General features: G+C 33.4%; 1 protein-coding gene across 49 annotated transcripts in view; it reads left to right on the forward strand.

The window, feature by feature from the left end:
- Positions 1-14,267, forward strand: part of RIMS2 (regulating synaptic membrane exocytosis 2) — a 753,111-nt gene that overhangs the window by 573,446 nt on the left and 165,398 nt on the right. For 18 of the 49 annotated variants that reach the window (XM_073999258.1, XM_073999249.1, XM_065519511.2 and 15 more), the window contains one exon: positions 10,889-11,061. The exons of 15 other annotated variants lie outside the window; for them this stretch is intronic. In XM_073999258.1, coding sequence (XP_073855359.1) covers positions 10,889-11,061 — 173 coding nt within the window. Of the gene's footprint in view, positions 1-10,888; positions 11,062-11,903; positions 12,156-14,267 lie in introns of all 49 variants that reach the window. 16 more of the 49 variants (XM_073999244.1, XM_073999245.1, XM_065519508.2 and 13 more) reach the window with 1 other exon arrangement.

Below are 14,267 nucleotides of genomic sequence, written 5' to 3' on the forward strand. Positions count from 1 at the left end.
ATATCTGTATTATTTTAATATTTTAATATCTATGTTACTTAATGTTCTATATTATTTTTCTGTATCTTATACAACCCATACAGAATTATGGGTTTGGAAGATTTTTGAGGAAGTTGCTGATATGAACAAATTTGTGCTTTTAGGAGGTAACTCTAATGATATACTTAAGATGCATTTGAAAAGAACATTACAGACAAGGAGTCCCATTAGGAGGTTATTGTAGTAGTCCAAGCAAGAGGTAATTGTTAGTCTTTGTTCCTTCTTTGTCTGTTGGCTCCATCCCAAAAGGTCTTTCTGTAAGCCCAGTTGATGCTTCTCTGTCTTCTCACACAGGGAACAAGAGTAGTGGGCCTCTTCAGATTTCCAACAGAATGTAATTATATTTGCCCTATCTCTGAATTTGATAGATCAGAGCAATTCTCAGGCCCCTTCAGGTTTTTTAACATTATGTAGTTATTCAGGCTATTATTTAGCCTTGATTCTTTTCAACACAAATACTTTGAGTTACGCTATTACTTTCTAAAGTACTAATAATTGAAAAGGAACCTTATTTCCTATCTCCAGCTCATATATTTTTGTTGTGTTTCTGCCTGCTTCAGATTCCCAGGGCATTGGTCCTACTGCTATGTTCTCATGTCTTATTTCTGTTGCAACTTTTGGGATGCTAGCTTGCCACGTGATATCTGTAATATCTATACCCTATATCCCAATCATTTAGATATTCTTTAAACATTCATAAAAATCATATAATCCATATAATGTTTAAAGAGGGTCACAAAGGGCCAAGTGCCAGGAATTTTTATGGCTAGTGACAGTTTCTTTATGACTTTTCTTAATTCTAGCTAGATCTTATGGGTTTCTGATTTGAGGGCTTGGAGAAGCATTTAGTCATAATAATAACATAAGGGCTTTCAACTGGGTGCATTGGTTTAGATTAGCAGCAGGCATTTTGTTCTACTCTCTGGGGCTTGGATAGACATGAAATTGTATGTATGTGTCAGAATATTATTAATATATCTAAGGGTCTGAGAAAAACAGACTTTGAGAATACTTGTTGACTGAGGCAGATATTTCAGATGACATGAGTTTGAGCTATTACTGAATATTAAAGGGTTTACAAATAAATCTAAGACTAAAGCTATTGAAAAAAATATTTATTTTATGTGGTTACATCTATATCAATACACAGCTAAGTGTTAATGTTATATTACATATTATCTGTAAAAGGTTAAAAATCTTAATCTTAAAAAGGTTAAAAATCTGTTTTATCAGATGTGAAAAAGAAAACTATATGTAAGATATTTGAAAGTTGCTTGTAAACCATAAAAAGTAATTAAATTTTAATTATTATTAGTGTTATGGTGATAGATTGTTATAGTCCTCAGTTTAACTTTCCTTAGTATCAAGTATAAACATAATTATAAAAACTAACTGACCGGTTGTGGTGGCTCGTGCCTATAATCCCAGCACTTTGGGAGGTCGAAGTGAGTGGATCCCTTGAGGTCAGGAGTTCAAGACCAGCTTGGCCAACATGGTGAAACCCCGTCTCTACTAAAAATACAAAAACTAGCCGGATGTGGTGGCGGGCACCTGTAATCCCAGCTACTCGGGAGGCTGAGGCAGGAGAATCGCTTGAACCCGCGAGGCAGAGGTTGCAGTGAGTTGAGATCACACCACTGCACTCCAGCTAACTGAGCAAGACTCTGTCTCAAAAAAAAAAAAAAAAAACCTAACTCAAGTAGAACTGTTTCAGGAATGAATAAACCTGAATTTCCAAGGCAGGTTTGGTATTATCCTACTCTAAGTAAATAAACCAATCTAGTGTGAAAGGACAATGCCCTTTTGGTTTTTGTTTGTTTTTTGTGAGACATGCAATTAGGAACCTATTTATAAAGTATTCATAGCCATTTTCATGTTTTTTTCAAGTCAAGGTAAAATTTTTGAGCTTATGGATTAATGATGGTGTATATTTAGTATCATAATCTACAGCTTCTTTTATTTCATCATGGACTATGCCTAATTAATTATCATGGTAAATATTTACTGTGTGTCAAGACCTGTGATCTCATTTAAAATTCATATTGGTCCTATTAAGAAGGTATTGTCTCCACAATGTGAATCTAGAAGCAGACTTAAAGAAGAGACTTGCCTAAGATTGTGTAGCTCCTAGTAAGTGGAAGAGCAATTACACACTCATATCTTTCAGCTCTTAATCCCTTGTTCATTATGGTATACTGCCTCTTATCAAAATTAGATGACTATTATGGTTTTCATCAATATTGTTGCTTAGGGAATATGTTTATACTATGAGGTCAGAAATTTTTTTCTGATACAGACCAGGAAGAGTTTGCATTCAGGAAAGTGTATCAGTCATGTTTGCACTCAGCTGTTTATAACAAAACACCTGACAAAATTATATGAATAAACAAGGAATTTTACTTCACACAAGAAATCCAAAGAGCCTAGGGCTGGTACTGTTACTTAAGACCCAAGCACTCTGTCCCCATCATCACAGAATGCCTGCTGTAGCTGTAGGCTTGGGTTTGAACTCCAGTAAGAAAGGAAAAAAAAAGTGAAAGACATATGGTCATACCAGCTATGTTAGCTCACTGTAATCAGAAACACAGTAGCTCTCCCTAAACTCCTCCCCTAGATTACTGCTTATATTTCGGAGATCACACTCATAAAAAATGATCACCTTACATACGAGGTAGAAAATGAAGTTGTTTTGTTTTGTTGTTATTAAAATCAGTGTGAATTCTTTTAATAAAGACCAAAGTGGGAGAGGGAATATTGAGTAGGCATTCAGCAGCAACTGCCACAAATAAATAGGTATTAAATATGCTAGTTACCAAAAGGAAAGACCAAGGACCCATTCATAACCCCCGATAGCTAAATATTTAGATAATATTTGTTTCCATTACATGACTAAATAATATTTCTTGACTGATTAGAATGGAGGATACTGGGGAAGGAGGAAGCAAAGATAATTCACAACTTTTCTAGGTTTTAGTTGGATATGGAACCTATTGTGCAGGCAACATAAGAGGTACAGGGAGAGCTGGTTTAGGGTGAAAGAATAAATTTGGTTTGGGCTATATTGAATTTGTTGTGCCAACAAAAGAATGTACAGGAGATGTCTTGTCAGCATCTGGAAATACAGGTCTGAAGCTTGGGAGAGGTGAGAATAAGGATTTTATTAGTCATTACTTGGTAATTAAAATGGGTAGATGATGGATTATATCATCCTGGGGTAATATATTATAGTTAAAAGAAGGCTAAAGATGGGAACTTTGCGAAAATGTGATTTAAAATCAGGTTAGGGAAAACAAAGCTGGGAAAGGAGATTAAAAAGTAACACTCAGGGACATAGACTAGAAACCCTGAGTGGCATTATCTCAGAAGTCATTATGGGAAATTTTCAAGAAGAGAGGGGAAAGAAAAAGACTAAAAAGATACCACTGACTGGTAAATTAGGATGTTATTGGGGAATTTTGTTCGGTGGGTTGTTGTTGTTTTTTTTTGTTTTGTTTTGTTTTGTTTTTTTTGAGAAGAGTTTTAGTACATGATAGAATGGCTTAAGAGTTGTTGATTCTCTTGAAGAACATGATAAATTCATTTGTTAAGGGCAAAAGCATAAGCTTTGCAGCTACCTGAGATCTCTAAACCTGGGGTTTCATTGCAGCACTGGCATTTCTATCTCTGAAAACTGAGAAATCGATAGAAGTAAATTAAGATTGTTTCTCAAGGAGAAGCTGATTACTAATAGACATTGAGTTCCCACAAAGCCAAGCCTTAGGGAAAGTCATAATTGACTACTGGCAGTAATTCTTCCTCTGTAAATTCTCCAGGAAAAATTATTCACCTCATAAATTTCCTTCACATCAAGCAACAGCTGGTTCGTTTGTAAGTCTTGGCATAGATGCTAATGGCTACCCTTTCTTTGAGTGCAGCTTTTTACTTTAAGCTGTTCTTGCTATTTCATGTTTCAAAGACTTCTCTGGATGAGTCTGTTTCTAGATCTCTAGAATGGAGAAAATACCTTCTTCACAGATCCAATGTGAACTTTAAACGAGATCATAGGTCTTGATACATAGTAAATATTTATTGTCCCTTACTCATTCTCTCCTCAGGAGTCTTAGTGAGCCCTGTAAACAAAGCCTGTATTCCTAAACCCCACAACCAGTGGTGTGCCCAACTGTCTGTTCAGTGACCACTTGGTAACTTGAAATCTGCCATAATGGGAGTATTTATATCATGGAAATCAGAAAACTCCATAAATTGGAATTTTTTTCCCCAGAAAGCTAGTTGTTAAACATTTACTGTTTAACAGCACTGCCTATACCCACCACAGAGAATGAAATAATTAGGTGACTAAGCCCTATACAGCTATCAATGTAGTATCTTGTGCACTGATTTGGTACTTCATAATGGAATAATGCTTCAGTATATAGCCCAGATAAAGCAAATCATTCCATTCATTCATTTGGATCATTAAAGGTTCATTGAGTTCCTTCTAAATGCTAGGCCCAGATGTAGATAATAAGATTACTGAAATCAACAAAAGTCATTATCCTCTGGGAGTTTATAATCTAGTGGGGTGGGTAGATTACAAATAGATGGATAAATAGCTAGATAGATGATTGATACGTGGATGGATGGATAGACAAGGGAGAAGTACACATAATACCACATGATAAAACTATATATATAATATATAGTTTTAATAATAAAGGCATGAGTAAAGTAGTTGAGGATTATATAGATATAATAAAGGCATGAGTAAAGTAGTTGAGGAACATTCGAGGCAGTTATTAATTCTCTTCGAAGGAGTTAAGGAAGACTTCGCAGAGGAGGTGACATCTTAAACTGTGCCTCAGAGGATGACTAGACCTATTTAATGGAGAGGGTATTGAGTGTGGCTCATCCTACCTAACTGTACTTCCTTCTGACTCCAGCTATCACAAAGGCCACCTTATAAGGTTTGGGAGAATTAAATAAAATAATCCACATATATTACTTACAACAGTATGTTTCACAGGGTATACAAATAATAATTGTAGCTATTTTAATTACTATACCAAACTGAAGAGGCCATCAGTCCTGAAGACCAACAAGGGAGAAAATTCAGTGCCTCAGTCTCCAGTGAAAATTTTATATACTTGACTCCTTTCCAGACTGAGGCATGCTGTTCATTAGGCTCAGCTTTACTGCAGACTCCTTCCTTTTGAGCTCTGCAGCTATCAGAAATCTTTCAAGCTGGGATTTCATTTGCAGAATTTTGTTTACAAGACTAAATCTTAAATAAGTCCTCCAATGTCTTTGGCATTTTCTCTCTGCCTTCTCCTCCCAATTTTAGACCATTATCACACAATACCTTCTTTAGAAGTTATAGCTGAACAAAATTATCTCTGACAAGTACATTTTTTATACAATTCAGCATTCAGATCAGGCACTGATAAGAGCCTTGGGTAGGACAGAGAAAAACATCATCTTGAAGTAGCTCGTCAAAGAAAAAGTACCTGCAATTGTGTTACTATCAAAGAGTAACAGCTGTTTTCTTTCTATTATTATATGAAATAAAAACAAGATGACAAAAATGCACATGGTTATTTAATGACTGCAGTGCCAGAATTCCCTCTGCCCTCTTCTTTCCTCTACCTCCCCTAGACTGATATCAAGAGCCCTGCCCAGAACTTCAGCCTAACTTTTATCTTCCAAAGATTATGTTTGCCTGTTTTCTTCCCCACCCGTGCCCCCCTGGTCTTTTGATTAGCTCAGTATTTCCTTCTTGAGTATGATATTCAGGTATCCAGGTACTTCTTGATAGCATAAGACTTGTTTTTCTTCAAAATTGGGCTTCTATATTATCCAGTATTTTGCTATAATTAAATTTTTGATTATTGTTTTTGAGACAAGTGATATTTAAGGACATTCATAATCCTGCCTCCATCTTTGTCTGAAGATCAAACAACCAGAGTTCTTGAGGTGCTTTAGCAAAATCAGAGTTAGAAATGGCCTAAGAACTTCAAATGACTACTGGAGAAAATGAAACTGATTTTAGAAATTGTAATTTATTTTTTAAGTATATCATTCTAACACTTTAATAATAGCCTTCTTTTCAATAGAGCTCTGTGGGTACACTGTTACTCTCCACTGATGTTAGATATATAGGAAGAACATTAACTTTTCCAAGCCACTTAGGAACTCTTTAGAGTCTGGAACATCCTGAAGAACAATCATTTCCTGTAAATTTTTCTAGTTCATGATCTTCTTAATAGTAATGTACAAAACATTAAAATGTTGTCCGGAAAAACTTCTTTACTCTCTTCCAAGATTTTAATGATCTTTAATCGGAGCACAGTTTTCAGCTAAGATCATGTTATTTTTCTTTGTTTTTGTTCCATTAAAGAGAATGATTAACAGGCCATTCATTGTTCATCCATCAGCTATATTGTAATACATGCTAATTATTTAAAACATTATGTATTGTATAGTGCCAAAACAACACCAACCATTTCCTAAATAAATAAATTTACTTACTCACATTCATAGCTCATTACCTTGGTATAATAACAATTCAGCTGCTTTTCTCTCGTTGTTGAAGTATAGAACTTTTGTTTATCATATTTTAGGAAAAGTAAAACTACATTTATCCATTTTAAGTGTTGACTCTATTATTAAGTCGTTTAGTACTTAGATTTTTGGGGGTGGGAGTTGAGTTGTATATGTGAATAAGTTAAATTCTAAATATGTTCAAAATGTATTCTTCTGAAATTTTATTTATTAAAAATATTTTTCATATTCTTTCTCACTGGCCAGATTTCTCATTTTTAAAAGCTTATGTCTATTTGTAATGGAAACCTGAGCTAATCCCAATGGTAAACATGCTCAGTGGCTTAGAAGTCAACAGAGAAATACATTTGATGAAAGCCTTGAGTAGATAGCAGAATCATCATTAATCACCATTAAACTAGAGCCTTTAGCTAATTTCTATTCTTTCTTTATATAAACTATTCCATTCAGTGTCCTTCTATTTAATGACCTTCTGCTTTAGGCATTGGAAATAAGCTTTTGCTATTTGCTAAGCATACTATTATGTATTTTGAATATATATTTTGAATATATTTTTCTCAAAAGTTCTTAAACTGGAGTGTATTCTTATCTTCCTAGTAAGAAGGCTAAAACTCATAGTTTAAATTAAATTAAGTTAAATCTTTGACTCTTAGGTGCTAAGAGACACACAAAGGTGAGGAAGATACTGTGCTGGCCTTCAGGAGTTTGTAGTCTAATGGGGGTTTGAAAATTAAACATGAACATGTTTATATACACATGCACACATCTATGTATGTATATATAGATAGATATAGATATAGGGCTAGATATAGATATAGAGATAGATAGATATAGAGATAGATAGATAGATAGATACATAGATAGATACATAGACAGACACAGCCCTATGACAAGAGGTCATGTGTGATGAATTACACACACTGTCTCTTGTCGTAGGGCTGTGTGTGAATAAAAGGCATAAAACCTTTACACTATTATAATGCTGTGAAAAAAGGCATAAAACTACAATATGGGGAATCTTACCTTTCCTTAAATTTTGCATATCTAAAATTTTAGCTCAGCAAACTGGATGATCTGAGAAGTCTCGGATAAAGATATGCACAGTGCACACCATGCTAACCTGTCTTTTAAGAGCTAAACAAATTAAAGCCTGTATGCAGCTATGAATCATAGCAACAAGACTAGACATCGTGAGAGACCTAAAAAGACAAAGCCTAGAGTAGACAAAATCAGAATCCTAACTACTGAAATTGAAAAGCCAAATAAGTAGTTAGGTTTCAGATATGAAAGAAAAGCAAATTGGACAAAAACCAATCAGGAAAGCATGGGATACATGAGTACCTAGTGGCTTTGGATGTCAGGATAAGGTTCTAAGACAAATATTAAAAATAAGACATGTTCTATGTCGGCCAAGAAGTGTCATATATTTCCTGCTGAGATAAAGATATTCTTCATCCTGCAGTTGGGAATCAGTATTTCCCTATTAGGTGATGGGATATGGATGAACCTGGCCAAATGGGGAAGGCAAAGCCTGAGGACATACTAGGAGTCAGTAGTAAAGTTGGGTTTAAAATTTTAATTTTGTTTTATAAACATATTTTCTGAAGCAGATCTCTTGGATATATGTAAAAATAATTATGTTTTTGTAGCTTAGAATAGTCTTAATATATTTATTAAATATTTCTACCTAATATTCTTTAGCTAAAGATAGTCCTGAAATTTACATAAGTCAGTATTTGGCTACTATTTAATCATCATCGTCATCATTATCATTGTCATCATTTGTCATCACTTGTTATGTGTCAGATATTGTGCTAAGTACTTGACACACATTGTCTTGCTTAATCCTTGCAGCAAGCCTTAGAGATAGGCACAATTATCCATATTTTAACAGATGAAAAACTGAGACTCATAGAAGCAGTTGATCCAAGATCACAAACCTAATAATCTATGTAGCCAGAATTCAAATGATTCCGTCCCATTCCAGAGCATTGGCTCTTAATGATTACATTATTGCCCTTACTACTGCCAGAGTTAAAACTTACAGTTTTCCATTTGAATTTAGATGATATAATAATCCCATGAGCAAAAACAAATAAGAAATATATTACCAAAACTGCTTTCATATTCAATAATAAATTAGTTTAAAAGAAAGAATAGCAGCTGTTTTTCTTTTTTATTATAAATTATAAGAATCAGAGAAAAGTCCCCCATATGCAGTATAGTATCTATTGAACAATTTTATAGCTTTGAAAAATTTCTTAAAACTTTGATTTTCATATGAATAAATGCCCAAAAAAATATAAGTAAAATGAAATCTTTCCACATATACCTTACCTTGAGATCACATTTACTTTCAATACGTTTTGTGAAAATATATATAGATATGTCATTTATTGTATTATATAGTATACAATATATTATTATATAGTGTACATATTGTATATATTATATAGACAGATATAACATGGATAATGTTGATTCCATTCATTTAAATGCTATTCTAGGCAATGGCTTTCATCATTGTCATTTAAGGCAAAATGGTATTTTAAAATGACTTTATTTGAAAAATAATATTATGATCTAAATTGTCTTTGAATAAATGCACTGTATATTAATAATGTTTCTTTTAAAATTAAACCCTCTGGCTCTATTTAAATAGATATTTCCTGGGAAAAAGCAGCAATTTTTAGAAGAATTTAATTGTATGCTTTTTGATAATTGAGAGTTTATCTAACAAGATAGAAAGTTAAAGTGGACTAAGAAAGGCTAATTCTCACCTAATTTGAATATATGTTGCTAGATTAATGGATTTAACTAAAATTTTATGGAGCCTTAGAAATAATTTCTTTATGTTTGAAGAAGAGTCAGCTTTTAAAATGGATAGCTAGATACTGAGAGGTTTTGGAAAAAAAAATATCAACAGATAACGTATATCGAATTTACTGTTTATGCTCTGTTGCCACTCAATTTATCTTGGTCAAAATATTTATATCTATCTAATACTTGCAATGAATTGTCATTCGTGGGGGATTGTTTATTAGGTAATTATTCCCTAAGACATAGCAAGTGGTTGATATAAAATAATCATCTTTCTAAGGCTTTATGGAATTTGCTAATATCTGTGATTAGAAAATTCTCCTTTGCAAAATTAACTAGTTAAGAGTGTTTCAGCATTAAGTTTGAAGCACATCTAAACAAATCAAAATCAATTAGTAGATAATCTCTTAACCCAATAATAGTCATATTTGATGTTTATAGTAAGAATACTGTTGTATCACCAAGTTGTAATAATACCGTAATACTACAGGCTACATTTACTTACATTATGCCAGATACCACATATGTCTTAGTTCTAGGCCTTGCAAAAAAAAAAGATATTATTATCCACTTTTTTATAAGAAGCCTTTTACAGATTAAATGATTTGCTCAGATTTAGTCAACTAGTGAGAGTTTTTCTTACTTCAGGTTTCCAGACTCCAAAGTCTATCCTTTTTACATCTCAACAAGACGACTCTTAGCAAATGATTTTTTTGTTGTCAGAATAAAGTTAAATTTTGTCCATTAGTTTTTACATTAAATGTATTTTATGAGACTAGGTCATTAACGTAAAGCATTTACGATGGTTTTTAATTTACCAGAATATTTGAACACCCAAGAATACCCTGCAACCCTGGCTGTGCCAGTTAACTATCTGATTATTTCAATTCCAGGAAGTTTGAACTATTGTAAATAATAATGACTTTTTCTAGTATTTCTAGGATTCATCAAAATCCAGCAGCCACTTTGAAATTAAACTTTCTCTTTTCTCTTGGCTTTTCTAAAAAAGTTAATGGTTGAATAATTAGATTTTATATTATCTCTAGGTTTTCAGTGAAGCATAATGGATTAATTGATGGCTACTAGAATTGGTTTCTATAAGTGATAATGGCAGCTTTATTATACTTGGGATTTTAAAAAAATTTTATTAAAAAATAAAAAAATTATACTTCCTAATATTAAGCCAAATGCTCATTTCCCAGATCTTACCTAAATGTTCTTTCCTGAGGCCAGCGCTGTTTTGAAACTATTTTAATGGCCTTCATTGGGGTGTGGTAAAAACATTCTAATTACTTTGCTGAAAACAAAGGTTTCATATAAATTGAATTTTTCTTTTAGGATAATTGCCATTCACTTTTGTTTTATATGCAACTGAGTGGGATTTTGCAGTTTCCTCTGTGGACAATGAAAGTGCTGAAATAGGAGAAAGCTAATAATTGCTTTGTGTGGTAATACTGACAACTTCTGCGTATTTGTCAATCTGTGTTAACAGTATCGATCAGGATGGGATCCTCATAGAGGGGCAGATAATGTTTCTACTAAATCTTCGGACAGTGATGTAAGTGATATATCTGCGGTTTCAAGGACTAGTAGTGCTTCTCGTTTCAGCAGCACAAGCTACATGTCTGTCCAATCAGAACGCCCAAGAGGAAACAAGAAAATCAGGTGAGTAAGGGGATTTCAACAACAAACTTCTCCAAATATGTTTTAGAAGGTCTTTGTGTTTCTTGGATGAACGTAAAATTATATATTTCTAAAAGGTTAATATCTATTTTAAAGCGAGGGGAGCTCAATTTCAGTACATACTACTTTTTAATATATTTTAACACACATTTCGGACTTCTTGCATCGAAAAAAAATGTTATGGAACTGTGGATAATTTTGCTTACTAGATCACTGGAAATAATACCTTTTTTCATGTTTGTAATTTAAAAATTAAGACCTTTTATTACATCTTTACTGAAATAAAAGTGATGGCTGAGACTTGAATTTTTCATGTTCCAAGGAACATGAAAATAATATATTTTGTTATTAGAAAACATAAGAATAATACTTTTTCAGTAGTATGCTTTCCCATCCACTTGAATTTTTTATGTATGCATAGAAAAAGTACTCATCTTCTCAAGAAAATTTATGCATGTAGTATATAAGTTAGTATAATTTGCATTTCTTACTTGTCCTATAGATTTTATAGATGCCTAAGCTAAATTTTGTTTTACTCTTATTGGATTAAAAAATTTATAATAGGGAGATCACAGCTTTTACCTTTTTTCATGTAATTTTGTAAAAGGAAAATGATTTTAAAACTATTACAATTAAGTGCTATTTATACAGTGCTTCTCTGGTATACACTGAAGTAAGTTTTCAACATTTAAAAGATATAATTTTTACTTATGTTTTGATAGTTTTATTACCTTTCTGTTTAATTTCATAAGTGTTTTTTCTTGACTTTCTTTCTTTTTGTGTGTGTTTATTTGCATGCCTTCAATTTGTGTTGCTTTCAAAAGACCAAAGGGAATAGAAGAGGGAGGGAAAGAAGGGGATAAGCATGAAGAGATAGTTCATGAGAAGGAAGAGGTAAAGGAAGAAAGAATTAATGAGAATGAGAAAGGGAAAGAGATTGCCAAAACGTGTAATAAGGAGAAAAACAGAGAATCAGGAGACGAGGAAAAAACACAAGATATACCTGAGCAAGGGAAAGAAAAAGAACAGTGGAATAAAGAGGATTTGCAAAGGACATTCTCACAAGATGATGCCAGGTAAAATATGTTATTTGTAGGCATTTCCCATTAGTAATGTAGTCTTTTTTACTATTCCTAAAAATTATTTTGCCATTTACATTTGCTTTATTTTCTTGTGTTTTATCTATTTAGCTTCTAATAATACTAATTAATATGTTGATAAACTATTATCAAATAGATTGATTTATTAAACAGTCTTGAATTTGTATCCACTAGCTCTGAGAGTCTGATTTATTTGGTTCCCAAGTTCGTTATGAGTAGCTGAATCAAATGTAAATTTCCCTGTCTCTTTTAACATGAATTACTGTGGATCTTCTTTATCTGTAAGGTCTAATAAAGATCATTGAAAAGAGAAACTTGAAAATTCTTTACCAATATTGAAAACTGCTTCAGACAAAAATAAGGCAAAGTTCTTTAAAATGAACTTCTGAAGTGGCTGAAAAAAATTGAACTTACTTTACAAGAAATATTATGTCCTAGAAACAAACTTCAAAAATGAATGAGAAAACAGGTAGCAAACAGTAGACTTTATTCTGGCTCTGGTTCCCTTGCTGCTTCTTAGTTTTCTGGCAGGTTCTAGTGCAGTTTCAGTCCTGCAGAAGATTACAAAGCAGGAGCAATGTTTTTTAATACTCTGAAAAGAAAGAATAGATACCTTAGGGTTTATTAGAAGGCAAACATGGGTTGTGCTTTTCTTAAACTCGTGCCATTAGATAAATTTCTGCAGAGGGAACTTTGAACAGGGAGAAAGGCAGGGAAAAAATACAGGCAGCATGGCATAAAAACAACTGTATTTTAATTTTCATAGCACAAGCCAGTAAGTAAGTATGAAGCTATCTTTACAGTATTATATGTATTACATAGAGTCAACTTAGCACAAGTGTGCAGTAAGACTTTATCCTTCTGCTTGAGGATATGAGGTTGTTCTAATTACATTTATATGAGACTGAAAATTGTAAATTATGTACATTTTGGAGGGATTGAATTTTCTAGTAGTCCAGAATTTGATTTTGTGTTAGTACAAAGCCTGCTCAATAAAAGCACACCTTATTTATAAGCAAGATTTTGCCTTATTATATCTAAGCCCAATCTAAAATTGTGCTTTTCTCACTTTTCTCACAGTGAGATAGATAATTGGGATAGATCTCTACCCATTGAGTATAGAATTCAGTGATTTAGCCAGTGTCCCTTCACTTGTTATCTTAGATATATTTAACTGTATTTGTGCTCTATGACAGTTTCTCTATAACAGGCATTAAACATACAAATGAATCTTAAGGCATATTTTATTATTTGAGTCTAAATTAGTAATTTCAAATCTGTCTTTGGTATTCATCTAACTTTTGATAATTACATTGGTTTACTAATAAAGATGACCATTTTTCTGATTTGTTGGGCATAGGATTATTTCATCACTAATTCACAGAGAAAAGCTTTCCAAGGTGTCCTTGGAAAGATACATAGAGTTTCCTTTCTTCCAAGAGCAAAGAAAAGAATGAGTCTCTAATGTGTTTTCTACATACTGTATAGATGAGAACACATGAGTCCATTGGTATTTGCCCGGAGCCCAGATCCCACACTGCCATACCTGGCTTGCTGGGCAGAGATTCAGAGACGACTATAACCTTAAGTTTCTGGTTTTTAAATAGTACTTGCTTCATTATTTCTTCAAAGAAAGAGCACATTATTTTCCAAGGAAAAGGGAAAGATGGTATATTCTAGAAATGCAGTTCATCAAAGCACTACACTTAACTTAAGTAACTGTGTAATACTTCTGGAACTGTAAACTAGAGGAGACCAGGTTGATCTCTGTAGGGAACATATATCCTGGAACATGGCAAGAAGTATCAACGGCAGTTGTTTATAAGGAAATATTGGGGCCAGGTGCAGTGGCTCACGCCTGTAATCCCAGCACTTTGGGAGACTGAGGTGGGAGGATCACGAGGCCAGGAGATCAAGGCCATCCTGGCCAACATGGTGAAACCCCGTCTCTACTAAAAATACAAAAATTAGCTGGGCATGGTGGTGTGTGCCCATATTCCCAGCTACTCGGGAGGCTGAGGCGGGAGAATCGCTTGAATCCAGGAGGTGGAGGTTGCAGTGAGCCGAGATCATGCCACTGCAGTCCAG

This window comes from Macaca fascicularis, chromosome 8 (assembly GCF_037993035.2).
Source record: "Macaca fascicularis isolate 582-1 chromosome 8, T2T-MFA8v1.1".
NCBI classification, from domain to species: Eukaryota; Metazoa; Chordata; class Mammalia; order Primates; family Cercopithecidae; genus Macaca; species Macaca fascicularis.